General features: G+C 55.4%; 4 protein-coding genes across 4 annotated transcripts; 1 reads left to right on the plus strand and 3 right to left on the minus strand.

Moving 5' to 3' along the window:
- Positions 1–37: 37 nt before the first annotated feature.
- On the minus strand, positions 38–5,888 carry MPZL3 (myelin protein zero like 3). The gene is made up of 6 exons (XM_039722157.1): positions 5,761–5,888; positions 4,680–4,846; positions 4,061–4,271; positions 2,885–3,050; positions 2,122–2,185; positions 38–175 (listed from the first exon to the last, which is right to left on the minus strand). The coding sequence occupies exons 1-6, from the start codon at positions 5,840–5,842 to the stop codon at positions 149–151; spliced, it is 717 nt and encodes a 238-aa protein (XP_039578091.1). The 5' UTR covers positions 5,843–5,888; the 3' UTR covers positions 38–148.
- Positions 5,889–7,273: 1,385 nt separating this feature from the next.
- On the minus strand, positions 7,274–12,035 carry MPZL2 (myelin protein zero like 2). Its single transcript, XM_039722163.1, has 6 exons — positions 11,731–12,035; positions 10,225–10,388; positions 9,682–9,892; positions 9,080–9,224; positions 8,617–8,704; positions 7,274–8,132 (listed from the first exon to the last, which is right to left on the minus strand). The coding sequence occupies exons 1-5, from the start codon at positions 11,783–11,785 to the stop codon at positions 8,644–8,646; spliced, it is 636 nt and encodes a 211-aa protein (XP_039578097.1). The 5' UTR covers positions 11,786–12,035; the 3' UTR covers positions 7,274–8,132; positions 8,617–8,643.
- A 2,061-nt stretch (positions 12,036–14,096) lies between these two features.
- Positions 14,097–17,283, plus strand: CD3E (CD3e molecule). The gene is made up of 6 exons (XM_039722164.1): positions 14,097–14,343; positions 15,322–15,342; positions 15,746–15,946; positions 16,181–16,333; positions 16,686–16,732; positions 17,019–17,283. Exons 1-6 carry the CDS (start codon positions 14,295–14,297, stop codon positions 17,073–17,075), a joined length of 528 nt encoding a protein of 175 aa, XP_039578098.1. The 5' UTR covers positions 14,097–14,294; the 3' UTR covers positions 17,076–17,283.
- Positions 17,284–18,737: 1,454 nt separating this feature from the next.
- Positions 18,738–21,110, minus strand: CD3D (CD3d molecule). The gene is made up of 6 exons (XM_039722165.1): positions 21,083–21,110; positions 20,704–20,802; positions 19,997–20,200; positions 19,579–19,710; positions 19,398–19,438; positions 18,738–18,954 (listed from the first exon to the last, which is right to left on the minus strand). Exons 2-6 carry the CDS (start codon positions 20,774–20,776, stop codon positions 18,895–18,897), a joined length of 510 nt encoding a protein of 169 aa, XP_039578099.1. The 5' UTR covers positions 20,777–20,802; positions 21,083–21,110; the 3' UTR covers positions 18,738–18,894.
- Positions 21,111–21,200: the final 90 nt, after the last annotated feature.

Here is a 21,200-nt window from a genome sequence, read left to right on the forward strand (position 1 = left end):
CAGAAGTGAATGATCCCATCAGCATTATTCCTCCAATCCACCAAGAGCAGAGCACGTCCTTCAGTCTGCACTGGTTAGCCAGCAGCCTCTGGGAGGGTCTGACCATGATTTTCAGTGCTGTAATTTTGGTCTTTTTCCACAGCTTCAGTCAGTAGGGATCTTCCTCATCTGTGTCCTAAATGGGGAACATGGAGAGAAACTGAGATTATGTGTGAAGAAATGAACCAAGCCATGAGCTCAGCCAAAGGCTGAGCCTGCCTGGGCTTCTGGCACGAGCCTAAATGCTTCCCAAAAATCCTGCTGTGCTTGAACAAGCCAGAGGACTTGCAAAACCACTGCTAGAAATAGAAATATAAATATACAGGAATATAGAAATATAGACATGGAGGAATATAGAAATACAGAAATACAGACATATAGATCTAGATATAAATATAATTATGAATATAGGTATAAATATAAACATAAATATAACTATAAATATGAATATGTAAATATATAAATACAAATCTATAAAAAATAAAAGTAAATCACTGAATCTGTTTGACTTCTCCCAGACATAACCACCATGCTATAACCCACAGGTGAAATGCATTTTAAGAGAAGCAGCAGCTAAAGATGAGCCAGGAAGTGCAGCACAGCCCTGAGCAGCCCCAATTTTTGGTTTTCAGCCACTTTTAGAAGCCCCTGGCTGCTGTGATCACAGCAGGCAGTTGATGGTGTCCCCACAATCTGAGATCTCACCCAAACACCTCAGCTCTGCAAGGCTGGCACTGACACCCAGATACTGCAGGCTAAAGAGATTTTCCATTGGCTTCACAATTTTAATTTTTTTGTCACATTTAAAGCACGAGAAAGCACAATAGAGAGACCTCAAAACTGCAGAATTGTTAAAGTGAGAGGGCAGCAATCTCAGAGACGTGGGCAGGTAAATATTTCAGTACCAGGCAGCACAGGATCACACCTGACAGCACTGCCATGGGAGCAGCAGGGTTTCATCATTCCGGTCTGACTCCTCCCGCGGGATGAGAGGACAGTTTTCAACTTTTAGATCTCCCATGTCCTGACCGCATTTCCTCACCGAGCTGGGGCTCCATCCTTCCCCATCTCTCCTCCCGGCGCCTCCCTGATTCCAGGACATCACCGGGAGCAGCCCTCCCACCTCCCGAGGCAGCTCTGGCATTTCCTGCTTCCCCCACCTCTCCAAAACCTCGTTCCCAGCTCTGTGCCTGCGGTGCCTCATGCAGAACTGTAAATATTTTATGTACAACTTACATAATTGCCTGGTTTTCACCCTGTATCTAATAGAAACCATCAGCACACGCCTGTCTGAAGGCTGGGGCATTTAGGACGTTTAAAATCACTGCCATTAGGAGAGCGAATCAAACAACACATATTTAAACCCTCCTTAACTCACGTCCTGAGCGTGTGCATGAGAGGCAAAGGTGCCCCAGAGGGAAATGCGCCCTGCAGGACACCGAAAGAATGAAAGCCCTCTCGAACTGGGCATTACTCTGGAATGTGGCTGCCCATTCCAGCAGGCAGGACTCACACAAAACAAGGGCAGCAGGTGGCAAAAGCACTCAGGGGCCGGAGCGCAGGCACTGATTAACAGGAGCTGCTGCCGGGCTGGGGAGGGAAGCAGCAGAATTACAAGGCAGCCGCCACTTCAGAGAGCGCGACAAACAAAAAAGCAGAAACAAACAAACAAACAAACCAACCGCGAGGGTTTCGCAATGCTCCGCTGGATGGAAAGGAAGGAAAAGGAGGGAAAAGGAGGAAGATCAGCTCTGCAAACACACAGAGGGCTGAGGGGCACTGCCAGCCCCGAGCTGCTCGTGCAGAGCTCCTAAAGGAACCCCAGAGCAGCTGGCACTTCAACCCCGATTTGTCACCTCAAAGTGACAGCTTTGACTCAATCAAGTCCAGAAAAATCAGTTTGATGGATGTCAGGACAGCCTCCCCAGCAGCTCTCGCTCCCTGCAGCTGGGAAGCTCCGAGGAACCTTTGGCACAGCCCTGGGCACCCAGGGGTGTTGGGACTCTCTACCTGCTGCCCTCAGCACCTCCTCTGAGCACCCAAGTTGGCAGAAGCGCTGTGAAAACACCAACTTTCACTTACCACGCAGTTCAGGCACCACTCCTTGAGTTTGCCCCCGCAGCCAGCTGTGTCTGAGGGCTCAGGCCTGCAGGGAAAGCAGAAATCAGGTTGGACTTTCGCCCAGACACTCCAGTGCCTCCTCTGGCCTGTGAATTCTGGTGGCACCACACGGAACTGAAGCTTTTCATGGTGAGGAAAAGCCTTTAAGTCAGCACAGCAAAGCCAAAAGGACTGAAAGCTGCCAGATGCCTCATTTTGAAGGTGGCACTTCAGTGCCACAAAGATCCAAACAAAAGTTGCTTTTAGGCTGGCAAATCTTACACCATCAATCAAATCATTAAAAGACTGCAGTAAAAAAAATCATTCTGCAAGGGGTTGAGCAGAAGGGAGTTCAGCACCTGGCATCCCTGCTCAGCCCACCACAGATAGCATTATTAGATTTATTTTGCTGTTGTGGAGACTTCACCCCAAAATGCAGCACACACATGCAAAACACCCTGCTGACTCAGGCTCAAATAAACCTCATTACAGAAGTGAAATATGTCTGACCCCAAACTGCCTCAGTTCCATGGCATTCCTCACACGAATGGCAGCAAGAAGGGGATGTGCAGCACTGGGTCTGTGCTCCAGCTCAGGGATTTCCCAAAGCTCTCTGCCTGCTGGGTGAGCAGCAGACACCAGTGACTGACTGCACTGGGCTTGTGCTGAAGGACAGTGGGGAAATCATCCCTCGTGCCTGAGCCAACACCCCGAAGTGGAAATACAGGCTCCAGCCAGGACTTACTCATCAGACACTTCGATGGAGGATTTCTTGTAGCCATATTTTCCTTTCTCCTTCAGCACCCGGAATTTCCTCCTCATCCTCAGCAGCAGCAGAATGACCACGAGGGCAGAAGGGAGGAACACCAGGATGGACAGCAGCTCAGCTGAGCTCAGCTGGAAGACCAGGCCTGAAACACAGCGAGGCACGGCTTGCCTGAGCCTCTGGGACAAAAACTGGGCCTGGTGGCCCTGCCATGAGAGACATGGGGCTGGCAGGCTGGAAACAGCCTGTCCCCACACCTGTGGTCCCCAAACTTGTGGGGCTCCTTCCACCAAACCCGTGGGGCTCCTGTCCCCAAGCCTGCAGTCCCCAAATCTGTGTGATGCCTGACCCCAAACCTGTGGGGCTCCTGACCCCAAACCTGAGGTCCCCAAATCTGTGGGGCTTCTGTCCCCAAACCTGCATGAGCCTCTGGGACAAAAACTGGGCCTGGTGGCCCTGCCATGAGAGACATGGGGCTGGCAGGCTGGAAACAGCCTGTCCCCACACCTGTGGTCCCCAAACTTGTGGGGCTCCTTCCACCAAACCCGTGGGGCTCCTGCCACCAAACCTGAGGTCCCCAAACCTGTGGGGCTCCTGACCCCAAACCTGAGGTCCCCAAATCTGTGGGGCTTCTGTCCCCAAACCTGCAGTCCCCAAACCTGCAGCCCCCAAACCTGCAGGGCTCCTGTCCCCAAAGCCAGCCCAGGCTCAGGTGCAGAGGGAGGGAGCTGCAGAGGGAGGCACGACACAGCCCCATCAGCACGGCTGAGCTGGGAATTTGGGGCAGGGCTGGCACGCAGGGCAGATGAGGAAATTGGTACTGACAATCAGTGCTGTGATGTGGAGATTATTTTTAGGCCAGCGTTTCCTCAATGTTTAACTTGTTCTGCTGCAATTTGCGGAGGCTGAAACCTTCAGAACAAAGGGCCACTTTTGATTTCTGCTGTCACCACAGCTCCCCCCGTCCCTTGCTGCCCCAAATCAATTCAGCAGTTCACAAAGCACTGGGCTCAGAGAGCGGGGCTGAGGCAACCCCTGCTGAAACTCCAGCGTGGAAGCCCAGGGAGCATTTCCCACGTGATGCTCAGAATCCCAAGATGCCACAAAGCAGCTCTTGTCACAGGGCGAGGCCAAAGCGAGGGCAGGGAGCCTTACCCCGCTCTGTAACCACCAGCACGGTCTGGGGAATGTTGTGATAAACATCTGGAGGGTTCTTCACGCTGCAGATGAACGTCCCGTTGTCACTGAGCTCTGGGTTTAGGATGGCGATGGAGGCGTCACCCTTAGCGACATTCCCGACCCAGGATATCCTGTCCTTGAACCTGCCCCCTGTCGTGGGGTGGGGGACGGACTGATAATGGAAAATCTGCGAGGAGGGAAAGGCAGGAATTGTGGCAGTAGAACACGCAGAGTGAACTGCTTTTGCATTGCAAAAGTAAAGGAATTTTGCATTGTAAAAAGAAAGGAATAATGTCACATTAAGAAGTCAGGAAGAATATTTCCTATATAAGAGAAATAAAGCAACAAAGTGAATCTTTTCAGCCATCCTGTGCAGTACTTGTGAAAATCCCCTAAATATATCTACTTTAGCGTTATTATGCCATTTTGTATTTACCTGGAACATTTTTTTCCCCCAAAATACACCAAAGAAATTTTACAGAGGAAAGAAGACAACAAGGAGCATCCCAAACCGCAAAGTGAGGCAGCAGCCCAGCAAAGCAAACAGAAAATTCCGATTTCCAGCATGCCAGAGGCCTGGCCCTGTTCCACCTACGGGCTCCATCTGGCCCCCAGCGAGGGGCCGGTAGGTCCAGTCCACCAGCAGGCTGTCCGTGATGGGCAAGCTGGACTTGAAGGAGCATTTCAGCAGCACTTGCTCTCCCACAAAAGCTCGGACTTTAGCACTGGCTTTAATTTCCAGGGAAAGAGCATTGCAGACACCTGATGGAACAGGCACAAAAGGCAGGGATTCATTTCTTGCTACCTGAGAGGTGCAAAAATTGTTCCAAAAACGTGCGGGTCAGGCAGAATTCGGGCACTAAAGCACAGCAGTGACTCCCTCCCCAGCACTGAACTTTGCAGGAACCACGGGGGATGTTGAGATGTGGAGACAAGGAGCTGAGAAATGGCACCAGCCGGGTCTCTGACGGGTTACCAAGGACCAGCTCTAGGCACTTAAAGCAATGCTGCTCTGCGGTTCTGCCCACAGCGCCTGAATTTCACACGCGCAGGGTCAAAGCTCTCCCCACAGCAGCGAATGCTCTCAGTTCTGGTTTCCAGGGTGCGCAGCCGCCTCTGCCCCGCTCAGCTCCGGCCGTTCCCGAGTCTCCCTCTGCCCCGGGACACCCGCCGCTCCGGGCAGCCCTTTGCCCGAGCCTCCCACGGCTCCGGGACGGCTCTTCCCGAGCCCCCCCAATCCCCCAGAGTACCGAAATCCCCTTTCCCGAGCCTCCCCGATCCCCCAGAGTACCGGGATGGCTCTTCCCCACCCTCCCCGATCCCCCAGAGTACCGGGATGGCTCTTCCCCACCCTCCCCAATCCCCCAGAGTACCGGGATGGCTCTTCCCGAGCCCCCCCAATCCCCCAGAGTACCGAAATCCCCTTTCCCGAGCCTCCCCGATCCCCCAGAGTACCGGGATGGCTCTTCCCCACCCTCCCCGATCCCCCAGAGTACCGGGATGGCTCTTCCCGAGCCCCCCCAATCCCCCAGCCAGAGTACCGGGACCCCCCTTCCCGAGCCTCCCCCTGCCCCGGGACCACCCCCGGCCCTGGAGCCGCTGCCGGCCCGGTTCCAGCGCGGGACCCCCGGGCGCCGCCGCCCCCGTCCCGTGCCGGCCCCGGAGCCCCCCGTTACCGAGCAGCAGCAGCAGAGCCCCCCGCGGCAGGACGAGGAGGGGGAGGCGGCCGCGGGCCCCCGCCGGCCCTGGGCGCCGCATCCCGGCCGGGCTCAGCCCCGGAACATGGCGCTCACCTGGCGCAGGTGAGGGCGGGGCAGCCCCGAAATGGCCGCGGCGCCTGGGAACGTCTGGTACAGCTGGGAGGGAACACCTGGGAGGGAACACCTGGGAGGGAACATCTGGGAACACCTGGAAACACCTGGGAGGGAACACCGGGGCACACCTGGGAGGGAACACCTGGGAACACCTGGGCACACCAGGGCAGGAACACCTGGCTGGAAACACCTGGGCACACCTGGGAGGGGACACCTGGGCATAGCTGGGTACACCTGGGAACATCTGAGGACACCTGGGCACACCTGGTACACCAGGGCAGGAACACCTGGCTGGAAACACCTGGGCACACCTGGGAAGATCTGGGTGGGCACACCTGGGTACACTTGGGAACACCTGGGCACACCTGGATAGGAACACCTGGGAGGGAATACCTGGGCACACCTGGGAGGGAACACCTGGGCACACCTGGATGGGAACACCTGGGAGGAAACTCCTGGAAACACCTGGGTGGGAACACCTGGGCACCCCTGGGAGGGAACACCTGGGCACACCTGGGAAGATCTGGGTGGGAAACCTGGGTACACTTGGGAACACCTGGGCACACCTGTGTGGGAACACCTGGGCACACCTGGGAAGATCCGGGTGGGCACACCTGGGCAGCCCTGCTGGGAAAGGCCAGCACGGCCACCGCCTTGTCCCCAAATCCCCAAGGCTCCTGTCACCGCCAGCCCGCTCGCTGAGCTTTGGGGTTTTTTTTGGGTGCCCACAAAACGAGGAATGTGTCAGGATTACATTATTAAGCTCCTTGCTGTGAGATCTGTGTAGATTTTCAAGCACAATCAGGAAATAAAAAAGACCTAATCAGGGGAACATCCTGCATGCCTTAGCCAAGGACACCTGGAACACACAAGTTTTAGGGATGCAATAAATCAAGATGTTGATGTGTGTCTGTGTGTACATTGCTAATTGTGCTAAACACCTGAGATTTATATATCCTAGAGCTGAACTATCTTGGTTATAATACCAAAAATCACACCTAGAGGTCAAAAAGACCCCGGCCAGGTGAAGAGCCTGCCCCTGAGCAGGCACAGAAGTTGCCTAGGGTGACACAACTTGTATGGGAATTAATAACCCATTGTAAGAGAGGGGCTGGACTTGGAGAGTTACTGACTCTGAATTCTGTGCACAAATAATGGTGGTAAAAGTCCAGTGGATGTGCTGGATTTGTGGGACACCACCAAGCACCCGGGCTTGGGCTCCTCTGCAGTCAGTATCAATGTCTCCCTGAAGTATTTTATTATTGGTTTGTTGCACATGGGGTAACAAATCTGATTTTGGGGACGAACAGTGCAAATCTGCTCATTTGAGGAGTCAGGGGTCCCCAGGGCACAGCCCACTCCACACCAGCACAGCTCGCAGCAAGGTGCCTTTATTTACAAGACAGGCGAGTGCAAATGAAAACAGCCAGGCAGGGAAGAGCCAGGGAACGCTGGCACTTCACGGGTTATAAAGCCATAAAGACACTCTACAAACAATCAGGCCAATGCTGTGATTTGGGGCTGGGTAAACACTGTAACAGGATCGGTTTGGGGCTGGTTAGACACCGTTAGAAATCCATGGGTTCCAGTTTTGGGGAACAGGGGGGAGCACTGGGATAGCAAGAGTGGGAATGGGAACGGGGAGAGATGCTGAACCCAGGCAGAAAACTCTCCTCAACCCCCAAATTCCCCCAAAGCTGCCAGAGAAGGATGTGCAAAGCACCCTGGCTGGTGAATGTCATCCCTGATGACAAACAGCAGACCTTGCTCAGCTCTAACTCTGTCCCTCTAACGTAGAAAAGGGATTCCAAGGAGGTTTCTTGTGCCAGCTGAGACCTCTCTGCTCAGTCTTCCTTCTCAGGATGCCAGGGAGGAGTCTCAGGGAGTAAAGCCAGGGCAGCACGAAGGCACCTTGTGGTTTCTAAGGTGCAGGAGTGCATCTGCTCCAACGCCTCCCAGCCCTCTGTTCAGTCAGCCTTGGCACTTTCATCTTCCAGAGGAGCCGAGCTCCCATCCCGCAGGTGAGAAGATGAAGGGAAGTTCTTTGTTCGTGGGGCAAGATCCTCCTGCTTTGCTTCACTGGAGGGAATTCACAGCTCATGTAAAGTCACCCTCTTTCCATGCAAGACTTTCAGGTTGAGCAGAGGTTCCGAACCGGCAGCGTGGGGCGTCTGTAATCCAGCTTTGTTCTAACACCCCAAATTACAAGCTTTCACCAGCTGCTTTGGAAGCACCTGAGAAGAAAGATTGTAAGAAAAACAAACACCCATTACTCAGGGTTATTGTCAAAAACCAAAATAATAGAGGCAACTGCTGACCTCAGAAAGTGTGGGTCAAATTTGTGCTGACACGTTTAAGCAAAGACAATGAATATGGACACAGTGCCAGACTTCCTGTTGCAATTGTAAAACAATAAGGGTTAAAGTAATCAAAAAGCAGATTCTAAACTGACAAAAGGGAAGTAATTCATTCCTCTTCACCTACAAAGCAGGAATGCCATGGAAAGCAGCAACAATGGCTTTCCTACAAACGCTCCTCAACGGCAGGGTGGAGGAATCTCTTGTACATTAAAAGGCTGTGATTGTTCAGCTGTCTCTGAAGGATCCTCACAGCAAAGTGTGACTGTGGCCTCAGTTCTGACTCTGAACAGCAGGGAAATACCCGAGGGGAGTCCACAGGAGCACTGAGACGTTAATCAGAGAAGGTTTGGATGGGTACCTGCATTGTGCACACCAGCAAAGACCTTTAATCTTCCAATGGAATGTGTTCCTTTTCTTCCCCCATCTTCAGGCTCTCCTTTTCTTTACTGTTATAACAAAAAAAAGAGAAAAGAAGCCCAAATCAGCGTCAGGCAGAGCAGCAGGATGTCCTGAGTCACACGCAGCACACCCGAGGTGAGATGGTGAGTGTGCCACACCAGGGGTGACCACAGCTCAGGGTGGTCATCTGCCCACCACCACCTCAGCAGCTGTGTCCTGAGAGAGGAGCCACTGAGAAGGACAAGAGCCAGCTGAGGACTCCAGAGCTTCTCCATCCTGGGGCTCTGTTCTGCCTGCACGCGGCCAATTAGCGCTAATTGGCTCGGCCGTTTTGCATCCGTGCAGGGTCCAAGCCCAGGATTCAGGAGGGCCGTGGAGATCAGTCCCACGGTGTCCCGGGAGCCTCCCCTGCGCGGCCTCACCGCTCGGCGTCTGCCGCCTCCTGCCTCCTGCCCCGCGCCTTCCTGCGGCGCTGCCGGCAGATGATCACGGCCGTCACCACGATGATCATCAGCGCCGAGGCAGAGCCGATGGCCACGGCCAGGAAATGGATTTCGGAGAAGCTCACTGTGGGGAGAGACACAGGAATGGAGCAGAGGGGCGCACAGGAGGAACGGGGCTGGGGTGCTGTATCTGTGAATGAAACCTGTCCTCGGGCTCCTCTTTTCCCCTCGTGCTTTCTGCTTGCCACCCCTCTTCTCCCATGATTTCCACATTGGAAATCCACGTGGGAAATCCCATGATTTTCCCAGGTGTGGAAGAATCACAGAATATTGAGGTTGGAAGAGACCTCTAAGATCCTCGAGTCCAACCTATGTCCCAACACCTCAACTCAGAATCCAGACCACAGCCCCAAGTGCCGTGTCCAGCCTTTTTTTTAAACACATCAGAGATGGTGATTCCACCACCTCTCTGGGAAGAGCATTCCAGTGCTTTATTACTCTTTCGGTGAAATTTTTTTTTCCTAAAAGAATGCCACTCTGCTCAAACCCACACGACCTCTGGGGGTTTCTTGGCCTCTCACCTTTCTGCACAACCCGGAGCCGCACCTCCCCGATGGTGCCGTAGACGTCTGGCCAGTTTGTCACCTGGCAGGTGAAGGTCCCGTTGTCACTGGGCTTCAGGTTCCAGACGATGATGGAAACATCGTGGCGCTCAATGTTCCCATCCCAGGTGACTCGGTCCTTGAACCTTCCCGAGGGGGGCTCGTAGGGCTCCTTCAGGTAATAAAACACCTGCAAAAGTCACGGGAACATCCAATGGCCTGGGCTGGAAGGGACCTGGGAGATTCCCGAAGTCTGTCAGGTGCAGGATGTCACCTAAGACAGGGCTCAGCCGTGGGGTCAGCTTTGTAAAGCCACAAATATTGTCACCTGACCATCCAAAACCAAACACGAGAGTGTTTTTTAGGCAGAGTCCATAAACAGGACTCGATTAATCACCGCAAGTGACGAAGGCCCGGGTGTACCTGTGGCTTTGGGTGTGCCTGTACCCACTCACTGCTCACCCAGCGCTGGCTTTTGGGGTGGGGGGAGCCCCTGGAAGGGAGCACGGGGATCTCACTCACCGGCTCGTGAGCGCTCAGGTCCTCGGGCTGGAAGTTCCAGCTGACGGAGAGCTGCTGGCTCACGGGGCTGCTGCTGGAGAAGGTGCATTTCAGCCGCTGGTTGGTGCCGTTCACGGCCACCACCTCCTTGGCAGTGTGAACTTCCACTGCTGCCGCCAGCCACACTGCAGGGCAAAAAATCAGTGAAAAAAAAAAAATCAGGGGGAAATCAGTGTCCGGAGTGAGCTCAGCCCTGCTCTTATCGGCTCTACCTCCCCGGGAGCCTTATCTGTGCTGGCAAGGGATCGCCCCTCAGGCATTCCAGGGGGGGTGGTCCTGCAGATTTATTCAGAAAAACCCTTTCAAACCGGACTGGACCCACCCAATAATTGCTATTTCCCATGCTGGAATTTCCCTTTCTACACTTTCTACTCAGCCTCGTGCACGCCTCGTGCTGGCACATCCAGAGCCAGTTTTAGAGGATTTACAGCCCAGCTGGGCAACTGCAGGTAAATTCAGTCGGGTCTAGAGGAAATCCTCAAGGTAAATGTGGGTTTGTTTTTCCAAGAAACATCCCCACAACCACCATGGCTGCTGCTTTAATAAGTGAGCATCGCTCACTCGATGCTGCCCTGGAAAAGGGACAAGCAGCAGGAAGGAGAGCAAGGAGAAGAGAGGAGGAAAATTAAAAATAAGAAAAATTAATGGTTTGCTGGTGAATGAAAGAGAAAGTATCAATATCCTGTCGCATTAGGAAGATAGCTCACCCCAGTGTGATTCAAGCCAAAAAAAAGCTTATATAGGGTTGTAAAACACAGCTTCAGAATAAAGACGTATTTGGAAATAATTTATGACTAAACACTTCCTTCCAAATAATTCCTTATCTCAAAGGGAAAAAGACGTGGAATGCCAAAGCATTGAGAGTATTCACACGTGAGAAACCTCGCTGGCAGAGATCACGTTGCTCATACATTGACTCGGTGCCAAATCGTTTCATTTTAAACTCCTTGAAAAGAACTAAGCGAGAAATAAGAGTAAAATGCTTTTTTCCAACTCAGATTACATCCGTGTGCTGATGAATTTGGGACAGGAAGATGTGTTGTTATTAAAATCCAGGTGTTTTTATATCAACCACTGAAAATTCAGGTGAGTTTCGTGTCAGTCTGGAGCCTTTGCTGTGTAAAGATCTGAAGCCGGAGCTCCTGGACAATCCCCGACTGTTTAGGAACAAAGGTAGCAAAAAAAAAAAAAAAAAAAGAAAAAGAAGAAAGGCTGGGAGTAAAGTTCAGACTCCTGGCAGGAGGGAAAAAGGCGTTGCAAGCGGAGCTGAGGAGGAAATCAGGGAGGAGATCGGTGCTCTTCCTCCGGAATACGCCCAAACCTGTTGGGGAAGAAACTCAACCGCTTCGTGCCGCTTCCAGCGAGCCCCGAGCAGGAAGAATCGTAGAGGGAACGGGGGGAAAGCCTCATCCTTGGGGATATTCAGGGATCGGAAGAGGGGAGTGAGGGCGGGACAGGTTTCCTTACCTCGGAGCTGCGCCCCAAGGACGAGCGCAGCGCCCAGCCAGGCGCGGCCGCGCATCGGGGCGACAAACCCGGGCTGCAAAAGCAAATCCTCCTCGGGTTCTCCGTGACCGGCTAAAAGATGAGTTTCTCGAAGTCTTCCCAGCACAGCGGGGCGGGTTCCTTGCCCCCAGCCCGGCCTGCCAGGGAAGGTGGGCGCTGCCCTGCCCGTGCCCAGGTGTGCCCGGCCCCGCTCAGCCCTGCTGTAAATCAGCGATTCCCAAGGTAAGATGAATTTCTTCTCCCTCCCATATTCCCCTGCTCTTTTGTGTTGCAATCATTCCTCCTCCCAGCCGCCACCCGAAACCACTCCCCTCTTGTGGGAGGTAAAAGAACACTTGCCCGGAGGTGTTCATAGGTGGCTCGAAGGAATGAGGGCCATTTGTTCGGCAAAAAAAACCTGCAAACGATCCTAAAAAGAGCCGCCCCAAACCGCCAGTCCGTGGCCGCACTGCGGGCCCTCGCCCAGAGGATGGAAATGTCCCACCAAGCACAGACACCCTAAAGTGATTTAAACGTTCCTTGGTTGTAGCCAACTTCCCAAGCTTGGGAAATTCTGAGAAAAATCGGGTGGAAAATGGGCCCAGCCCGGCCATATTCCAACAAGTGAGAAATTCCGTGCGACACAAAATATTCCGCAGTCGGCACGTGGCTGCTGTGAGAGCGTGAAACCGCCCAGAGCCTGTGTGCTGGCAAAATGAGGATGTTTGCACTCGAGGGCCATAAATCACCGAGTGGCAGTGCTTGTGTCTGCTTCACCCTCCGTCCCGAGAAGTCATCCCAGGTCACCGCTTCCACTCGTGCCTGGTGCCCATTTCCCTTGCAGGGTGCCCCAACCTCTGCGTGTTTGGGGGTTCCCTTCAGAGATTCTCGATGGAAACCCAGCACTGAGGCCGTCAGCTCGCTGGATTGTCCCAGAGCAGAGCAGGGAATCCCGTGTGTGCTAACGCCCCTGGGACACCAAGGGTCTCCGTTTTCCTGGAATGATTTGGTCCCGCGTTAGCCCTTCATCACTTCATCTCCTCAGATTTCCACTCAGTTACAATTCCAGCATATCGCCTCCTTTTGTTCCCTGCCACCGTGAATATTTATCACTCTGGGGCTTTGTTCAGGCTGCGTTTAAAGTTTAGCAGCCAATTTGCTACCACTTCCTAACCCTGGTTCTGCGCAGGGCTGGCAACAGCCCCTTTGCCTGCAGACTTCTGCTGATCTTCATCCTTGTACGAAACACCAACTTTTAAGAGAAGAGCCCGTCCCTGGCACGCTCACCAGTAACCTGCATTCTCTGATGTTCTACTTGGAAACATAAATAAGGAAAAGAAAGCCCTGACGGCCAAGGAGAGCCCCCCAATAAAGGAAATGGAGCACAGCAGCCTCCCCCCGTGTCCCTTTAGAGCCTTTACAGGCACTCTGCACTTCATCCCAAACCAGCGGGCATCCCAGCTGCCCCCTGATGTCCCACCAAGGCAGGATCACCCAAGGGTGATGGCTGCCAGCATCCATGCCCGCGGGCAGAGCCCGGAGCTGCCCTGGCCCGTGGCCCGGGGGCTGTGCGTGCCCCAAGCCCCGGCTGGCACGGACCCGGAGCGGGTGCGGCGCTGGCCGGGCCTGGAGCCCCCTCTAGTGGGGCCAGCCGCTTCCATCGGGAGCGCCCGAGCCGGAGAACCTGCCAAAAATGCTGCTGGGATAGGGCCTGGAGAGAGGGGCGGGTGGGCAGGGGATGGGCAGGGGGCGATGGCCTCGGCTCCGTGCCCGGGCACGGCTCGGGGTGCTCAGCTTTGGGTGCAGCTCCTGGCTCCTTCCTTCCAACCCGCCAGTGCCTGCAGGGAGATGGAGAGGGGACAGTGGTCAGCAGCTGTGGGGACAGTGGGAGTGGGTTCACACTGCCACAGGGCAGGGATGGATGGGGTATTGGGAACTGGGAATTGTTCCCTGGGAGTGGGGGTGCCTGGCACAGGGTGCCCAGAGCAGCTGGGGCTGCCCCTGGATCCCTGGCAGTGCCCAAGGCCAGGCTGGACAGCTTGGAGCAGCCTGGGACAGTGGAAGGTGTCTCTGTTTGTGACAGGGATGGGATGGGCTTTATAGATGGGCTTTATGGTCCCTTCCCACCCAAACCCTGCTGGCATTCCACGTGAAGTCCTTTGCTGCAGTTGGAGCCTCTCAAGCTCTCACTTTGAGAAGCTGTTGGGAAGGTCCTGATGGCAAACCTGATTCCAGCTCGTTTCTCTCTCCTCCCAGGAGCTGTCCCGAGCCCTGCAGAGCTGCTGTGGAGCAGAGCAGCCACCCCTGGCTGGCAGTGACGTCCCACAAAGACATTTTGAGCCTCTGCACTTCCTGACCTGGGCTGATTTCACGTGTCTGGGTCTGCCTTGGCTGATCTGGAAACAGTGAGTCCCCCAGCCCTGCTCGGGTCGGTGGAAATTCTGGGAAAAACAATCTTCTTTCTAGAAAAGCCTCCCTGTCCTTTCCTGCCACAGCCACGCCAGTCTGATGTGGTGGAGAGGAGCAGCAGGAGGAGGAACGCGAGGATGAGGCTGGAGCAGTGCCTGCCCCTCCTGGGGCTCCTGCTGTGTGCAGGTGAGTCCCCAAACCTCAGCAGCAGGGCCCGAGCTCGGTGCAGTGTGAGCTGCAAGCTTCCACGCTCCTTCATTTGTTTGATCCTTTATCCCTGTCCTTTCCTCCGAGTTTGGTGGTCCTGGGTAGGTGGTTCGGGCTTGGTGGGATGTCAGGGGTGTGGTGGCAGTTTGGGGTGCCCCTGGTTTGGGATGAAGTGCAGAGTACCTGCAAAGGCTCTAAATAACCCAGTAATGAGGAGAGATTAATGGGCAAGGTAATGCATTTAGAGTTGTTACAAGACTCCAACTACTCTGCCAAAGTGCTGCAAATGCCAATCTTGTGAAGAGAAAAGACGTGGTTTATCAGTGGTCTGTTCTTTTTCCAGATTTAAATGTACCTATGTTAAATAAAAACCATCAGGTCACCTTCTCTCCAGCCAAGTCCGCTGTGGAATTCAAATCTGCAGTTGCTTATTTTTGTTACTTTTTGCAAAAGGACAAATGTCTTTAAAGGAAATCACAAATATGATTCACACCTCTTAAAAACTCTTTCTTTAATATTCCAGCTCAGAGCCTCTCATGGAGCAAAGTTGTTTCCTACAAGGCAGAAAACCCACACAGATAAACTGGTTTACAGCGAGTTCTCTCGCAGAGGACAGGGGTTCTTACCAGGATTTCCCAGCAGTGTTTGCTCCATGATAACAAAGCAGAATTTCGGGGTTTGCATCTTGCAATAACAACCCTTGCTCTGAGCTGGGTTGGAAAATGATTCAAGTTTCCATTCTGCGTTAGGCTGTGTTGAAAATGGCTTCCAAGTTCACAACAACATCCTGTCTCACCACCAGAACATTTCTGATGCCTTCAGCATGAACGTGAGATTATAAACATCTCTCTCGAGCAGCTGAGCTCAGAAAGGGTGTCCTGGGAGTAGGAAAGGTGTGTGATATCTGAACCTCAATTAATTAACTTTTCTTATTCTTCTTTTAATTTTCTTTTGCAGTTGGCACCACATCTCAGCAGGGTAAGTGTATTTTACTGCCATCCTTGACTATTTATCATGCTAAAAACCCCAAATATGCCTCAAAAGTGAGGACTAAGAGTCAAATAGAAAGATTTGAATTTTGTAAATATTGCAGGATAGGAAAAAATCACTGTTCATTGATTGGCAGTGGTCTTACTGATTGGAGAAATTGGTCCCTAATTATTACCAGTGTTGGGCATTTCCAACACTGTGAGGCAATGGCGAGATGATTTTTTAACACTCCTTATTTTCTGTTTTGCTGATGAAGAACTGGAGGGTAAGTGCATTTTACCATCATTCTTTAGTGTTTAGCGGGATATAAAGACTGTACTGGTTAAAAAATCAGGTAGAAATATTTGACTTTTGCCCTTGGTTTCCTGTCTCATTGGTGTGTCTTCCCAAGGGGAATTCCTGGTGGAGATTTCTGGCACCACGGTGACCATCACGTGTCCCTTGGAGGACGAGGACATCCGGTGGGACCTGTTTGGGAAAACCCAGGACACCAGGGAGAGGAAGTTCATTATAAAGGACCATGACAGCACTCCTGCCAACCTCAGCTGCTCCTTGGGCACCGAGAAGCATCAGCTGTACCTGCACGCCAAAGGTGAGCGCAGCCCCCTCACCTCACATGGCAGTGCTTTTGGGGCTGACCCTGGGTTTCCAGTGCTGGGTGAACGTGGTGCTGCTGAGGCCAGCCCCAGAGCCCGTTTTTGGCAGAAGGACTCTCCCTTTCCCCCTCAGTTTGCCCTTTTCCCCTTCCCAGCTGCCCGTAGCCCCGTGCCAGCCCTCGGGTGTGCCAGGCCTGGGCTCTGAGCATCCCCTGCCCTCATCCCTGCAGTGTGTGCCACCTGCGAGGAGCTGGACGCCCTGACCGTGGCAGGGATCATCACTGCAGACCTCCTCATCACCCTGGGCGTGCTGATCCTGGTCTATTACTTCAGCAAAAGCAGGAAGGGACGAGCCAGCGCTGCTGGGGACAGTCGGCCACGAGGTGAGAGCCATTGCAGGCATCCCTGCAAAGGGATCCGTGCCACCCTCTGAGCACCCAGAGAACCCTCTCATTGCATCCTCCGCTCCCCACGAGCTCCCAGGCAATGCTGCTGCTCCCCTGGGGTGTTCTCCAGGCTGGCTCTGTGCAGGGATGGGCTGGCTGCTGCAATGGAGCCCATTTCCAGGCCGCTGTGCTGGAGCCAGCCCTGCAGCTCCTGGCAGCAGCCGGCCCTTCAGGAGCTCGGGATAAATCCATGGGAGCTGTTCCGTGGTGTGCCTGGCCCTGGGATCAGCCTGGAGGCCCCTCGTGGCAGGAACCCCAGGGATTCACCCTCTGTGTGCCTCTGTTCCAGGTCAGAGGATGCAGCGGCCTCCCCCTGTCCCCAACCCGGACTACGAGGTGAGGACAGTCCCTTTCCATCCCTGGGGAGGGACAGCCAGGGCTGGGGCTGTTTCAGGTCAATTATCCTTGAAGAAGCATCCAGCCAAGCTCCCAGATTTCCTGGCAGGAAAAGGGAAAAGGGTGGTGGGGGCACAGCCCGTTTCCCTGGCGCTGCCATGGGATTTATGTGGGGGCAGAGCTGCCGCTCCCGGGGCACTGCCCCTGCTCTGCCGTGCTTTTCTCCACGCCCTGTGGGCTCAGGTGAGGATTCCTGACAGGGATCTCTGCTCATGTCTCCCCACAGCCCATCCGCAAGGGCCAGCGGGAGGTGTACGCAGGCCTGGCACCCAGGGCCATCTGAACCTCCGTGATGGCAGCCTGGCACCAGCAGCTCTGCCCAGCCCGTCCCCAGCTCCCTGCAGCTCTGCTGGGCCTCTGGCACTCTGGGCTCAGCCAGGTGGCCACAGGACAGGGATGTGCTGTCCCACCCCGGCGTGTGCTTGGGTGTGCCAGCCCGGAGCAGAAACGAGCACATTGGCAAGAGATTTCCTTCCCATTAAAGGACTGCAGCCTCACTGGGCGTTCCTGGTCTCCTTCTCCCCTCACACTTCTCCCTGCCCCTGCTGCTTTTCCCTCAGGTTTAATTTCTGCCCTCAGTGCCCCCATTTGCTTTTGGTGTTCCCTGGGCCGAGAATGGATCCTCCTCAGGGGGATTTGCTCCTGCTGCTTTTCCCTCAGGTTTTATTTCTACCCTGTGTGCCCCCACTTGCTTTTGGTGTTCCCTGGGTCAAGAATGGATCCTCCTCAGGGGGATTTGCTCCTGCTGCTTTTCCCTCAGGTTTTATTTCTACCCTGTGTGCCCCCACTCGCTTTTGGTGTTCCTTAGGCTGAGAATGGATCCTCCCCAGGGGGATTGCTCCTGCTGCTTTTCCCTTGGGTTTAATTTCTGCCCTGAGTGTTTCCACTTGCTTCTGGTGGTTCCCTGGGCAGAGAATGGATCCTCCTCACGGGGATTTGCTCCTGCTGCTTTTCCCTCAGGTTTAATTTCTACTCTGAGTGTTTCCACTCGCTTTTGGTGTTCCTTGGGCTGGGAGCGGATCCTCCTCAGGGGATTTTCCCCTGACCTGGTCCTGCTCTCCCCTCTCCGCCTGGCCTCCGTTTGCAGCCCTGCAGGCAGTGAAACCCCACAAGTGGGGTGCAGCACGGGTGAAGAGGGGCCCGTGGGTTGTTTTGTGCCCGTTTCAGCTCGAAGCCTGGCCGAGGCAGCCCTGAGCAGAGGAAGCAGCAGCAGAGCGGGGCAGGGGGGGTTCAGCTGCACCCCAGAGCTCCAGGATGCGGTTTAGAGGCACAGCTGGGCTCGTTCACCACAGCAGGCCCCACGCCCGAGCGGGGAGATGGAGAGATACACAGAGCACAACCATCCCCCAGAGCTCCAAACCCACGCAGGGCCACGCTCTCACCCTCTGCAAGCCAGCCCTGCTCAGCCACCCCTGGGCTGGGACAAGCTTGCACTGCTCTGGGTGTACAGGTCTACATTTTGCTTCAAAAAAACCCCTAAATTTTCCTACACCCCAGTGCTGTCACCATTTTTGGGGTATATCTATGTACGAGTGTGCCCCAGTGTTTGTCCCAGCCAGGGCCATCCCACAGAGCAGGGTCAGCACCCACCCATGGCAGCAGCCCTGTCTCTGTTCTTACCTGCACCAGGGGAATATTTCCGTGTCCTTCCAGGGTGAGGTGATGCTGCCTGGCCCTGTCTGTGTCCCTTTTTGGGGACTCAGACCATGTGAGCTGTTTCTGCTTGGGGCTGGGGAGTGGAGACCTGGCACTGCCACCCTAAATCCCATCTCTATGCACCATCCCAGTGATCAGATCCCATCCCAGTGACCAGACCCCATCCCTGTGCTCCTTCCCAGTGACCAGACCCCATCCCAGTGACCAGACCCCATCCCAGTGACCAGACCCCTTCCCAGTGACCAGACCCCTTCCCTGTGCCCCTTCCCCAGGAGCAGGACACAGCAGATGGAGCAGGGAGCCCGTGGGACAGGCTCATCTTTAATGGCAGGAGTTTAGGGGTGCAAGAGGTGGTGGAATGAGCACAGGGGTGCAAGCAGCCCACCCTGGAGGGACCCCCAGGCAAAGGCAGCACGCTGATGAAGGCAGTCTCAGAGTCTTCCTCTTCACCTGCGGGCACGGGCGGGAGCCAGCCGGCTGTACTGCTCCTCCCGCTCCCCCAGGGGCTGCCGGGGGGAAAAAAGGGGAGATGAGCCCAAACTGCACCTGCCCAGCCCTGGGAGGCAGAGCTGGGCCAGCCTGTGGCAAGATGCTCTCCACACTGAGGGGCTGAAGGTGCCCCAAACACACACAGGGGCTGAAGGTGTCCCCACACACACACAGGGGGGCTGAAGGTGCCCCAAACACACAGAGGGGGGCTGAAGGTGTCCCCCCACACCCAGGGTGGGGGTTAAACGTGTCCCCACACACACAGGGGTGTGAAGGTGTCCCCAAACACAAACAGAGGTGCTAAAGGTGTCACCACACACACACAGAGGGGCCGAAGGTGCCCCAAACACACACAGGGATGCTGAAAGTGTCCCCACACACAGGGGTGGGGGTTAAACGTGTCCCCCCACACACAGGGGTGTGAAGGTGTCCCCACACACAGGGGTGCCCCCACACTCACCTGGTAGAGCTCGTTGGAGATCAGGTTCTGCTTGTCAGAAGCTGGAGGAAGAAAGAAGCACAAGCTCAGGGGAGCCACGGGCAGCGTGGGGAGCATTTCCCAACAAACCCAGGAGCTGGCTGCACCCCCCGGTGCCGCACAGAGCCCCCAGGGGTGCCAGCACAGCCCTGGGGTGGCTCACCTCGCGAGGCGTGTCCCCTGTCGTGGCCAGTGATGCAGAACACGGCCACTGCCAGGAGCAGCGTGGCCACCACGTCGGCGATGACGATGCCCGAGATGGTGGGAGCGTCCACCTCGATGCAGTTCTGGCACACTGCAAGCCCAAAAGGACACAGACACTGAGGGCAGGGGCACTGCCACAGGGCCCAGCCAGCTCTGCCAGCCCAGCAGAGAGCAGTGGGGTCCCACAAGCTGCCACGTGTCCCCCACAGCCCGTGCAGGGCCAGAGGAGCAGGTCATGTCACAGTGACACCACACGCACAGGAACCTGCAGCAAAGCCATGGAGGCACTCCCAGATGAGGGGAAACTCCCTCAAGACTTGGCTTGGGGGAACACTCCAAGCAGTTCTGGCTCTGGCAAAGCAGAGTGCAGCACTTACTGCGATAGTGCACCTGGAGGCTGCTCCTTTTTCCCCCTGTCTCACACACGTAGAGGCCCCTGGGGTCATCGTAGACCCCGCTCAGGTCCAGCTGTGCCTCGTGTCCAACAGGGCTCCCATCTCTCCACCACGTGATGTCGTTGCCTGGGCTCCTCACACACTCCAGGAACACCTTCCCGCTGAATTCCTTCACGAATATCTGCCCTGTGCAAGGAGAAGGGAGCAGAGAGCTTCACCTCTGCGTGATGAACAGCAGCGCCGAGCTCGGAGCTCCTTCCTGGGCAAGGAAGCATCACATCAGGCTGTCCCAAAACAGCTCTGGGCCAAGCAGGCTCCCCCACCCTCTGATGATGGCCCTGTGTCTGTGTCCCTTTTTGGGGACTCAGACCATGTGAGCTGTTTCTGCTTGGGGCTGGGGAGTGGAGACCTGGCACTGCCACCCTAAATCCCATCTCTATGCACCATCCCAGTGATCAGATCCCTTCCCAGTGACCAGATCCCATCCCAGTGACCAGATCCCATCCCAGTGACCAGATCCCATCCTCCTGCACTGATTCCTTTTTCCCCTTGGACATTCCAAATGGATCCCCACAGACCTCACCAAGCCCTGGGGTTCCTTCAGGAGGTGAGACAGGTCTGAGATCACCTGTCCCACACCCAGGGACCACGGCGAGTGTCCGGCTCTGACCCCACGCCTCTGGACTCACCTCGGACCCCCAGGCTGGCCGCGGCCAGGCTGGCCAGCAGAGCCCAGGCCCCCAGGGCCGTTGCCCCCGGCATGGCACGGCGGTGCTGGCTCGGTGGCCCTGCAGGACGTGGGGAGAGCTGTCAGCACAAGGCACCTCCCGCCCGGGCTGCGTCAGGCACCGGATGCCGGGGCTGATCCTGCCTCCCCCGGGAGGGATGGGGGGCACCCACGGAGCCCTGCAGGAGCCGCTGAGCCCCACATCTCCCTGCGCCCCTGCAGCCATGGGCATCTCCTGGTGCCCCCCAGCCCGGAAACACTGCACCCCAAAACTTCCACATCCCCCTGCGGTCAGTGGTCCCCCACAGCCACGGACCCGGCATCCACTGCTAGCCACAGACCTTCAGCATCCACTGGTGTCCTCCTGCATCCACGGGTCACGCCACCCACGGATCCCCCGGCATCTCCGTGTCCCCAGACCCGCGGTCCCCGATGCCCCCCGTTTCCAGTTGTCCCCGG

This window comes from Passer montanus, unplaced genomic scaffold (assembly GCF_014805655.1).
Source record: "Passer montanus isolate IOZ18808 unplaced genomic scaffold, ASM1480565v1 scaffold47, whole genome shotgun sequence".
Taxonomy (NCBI): domain Eukaryota; kingdom Metazoa; phylum Chordata; class Aves; order Passeriformes; family Passeridae; genus Passer; species Passer montanus.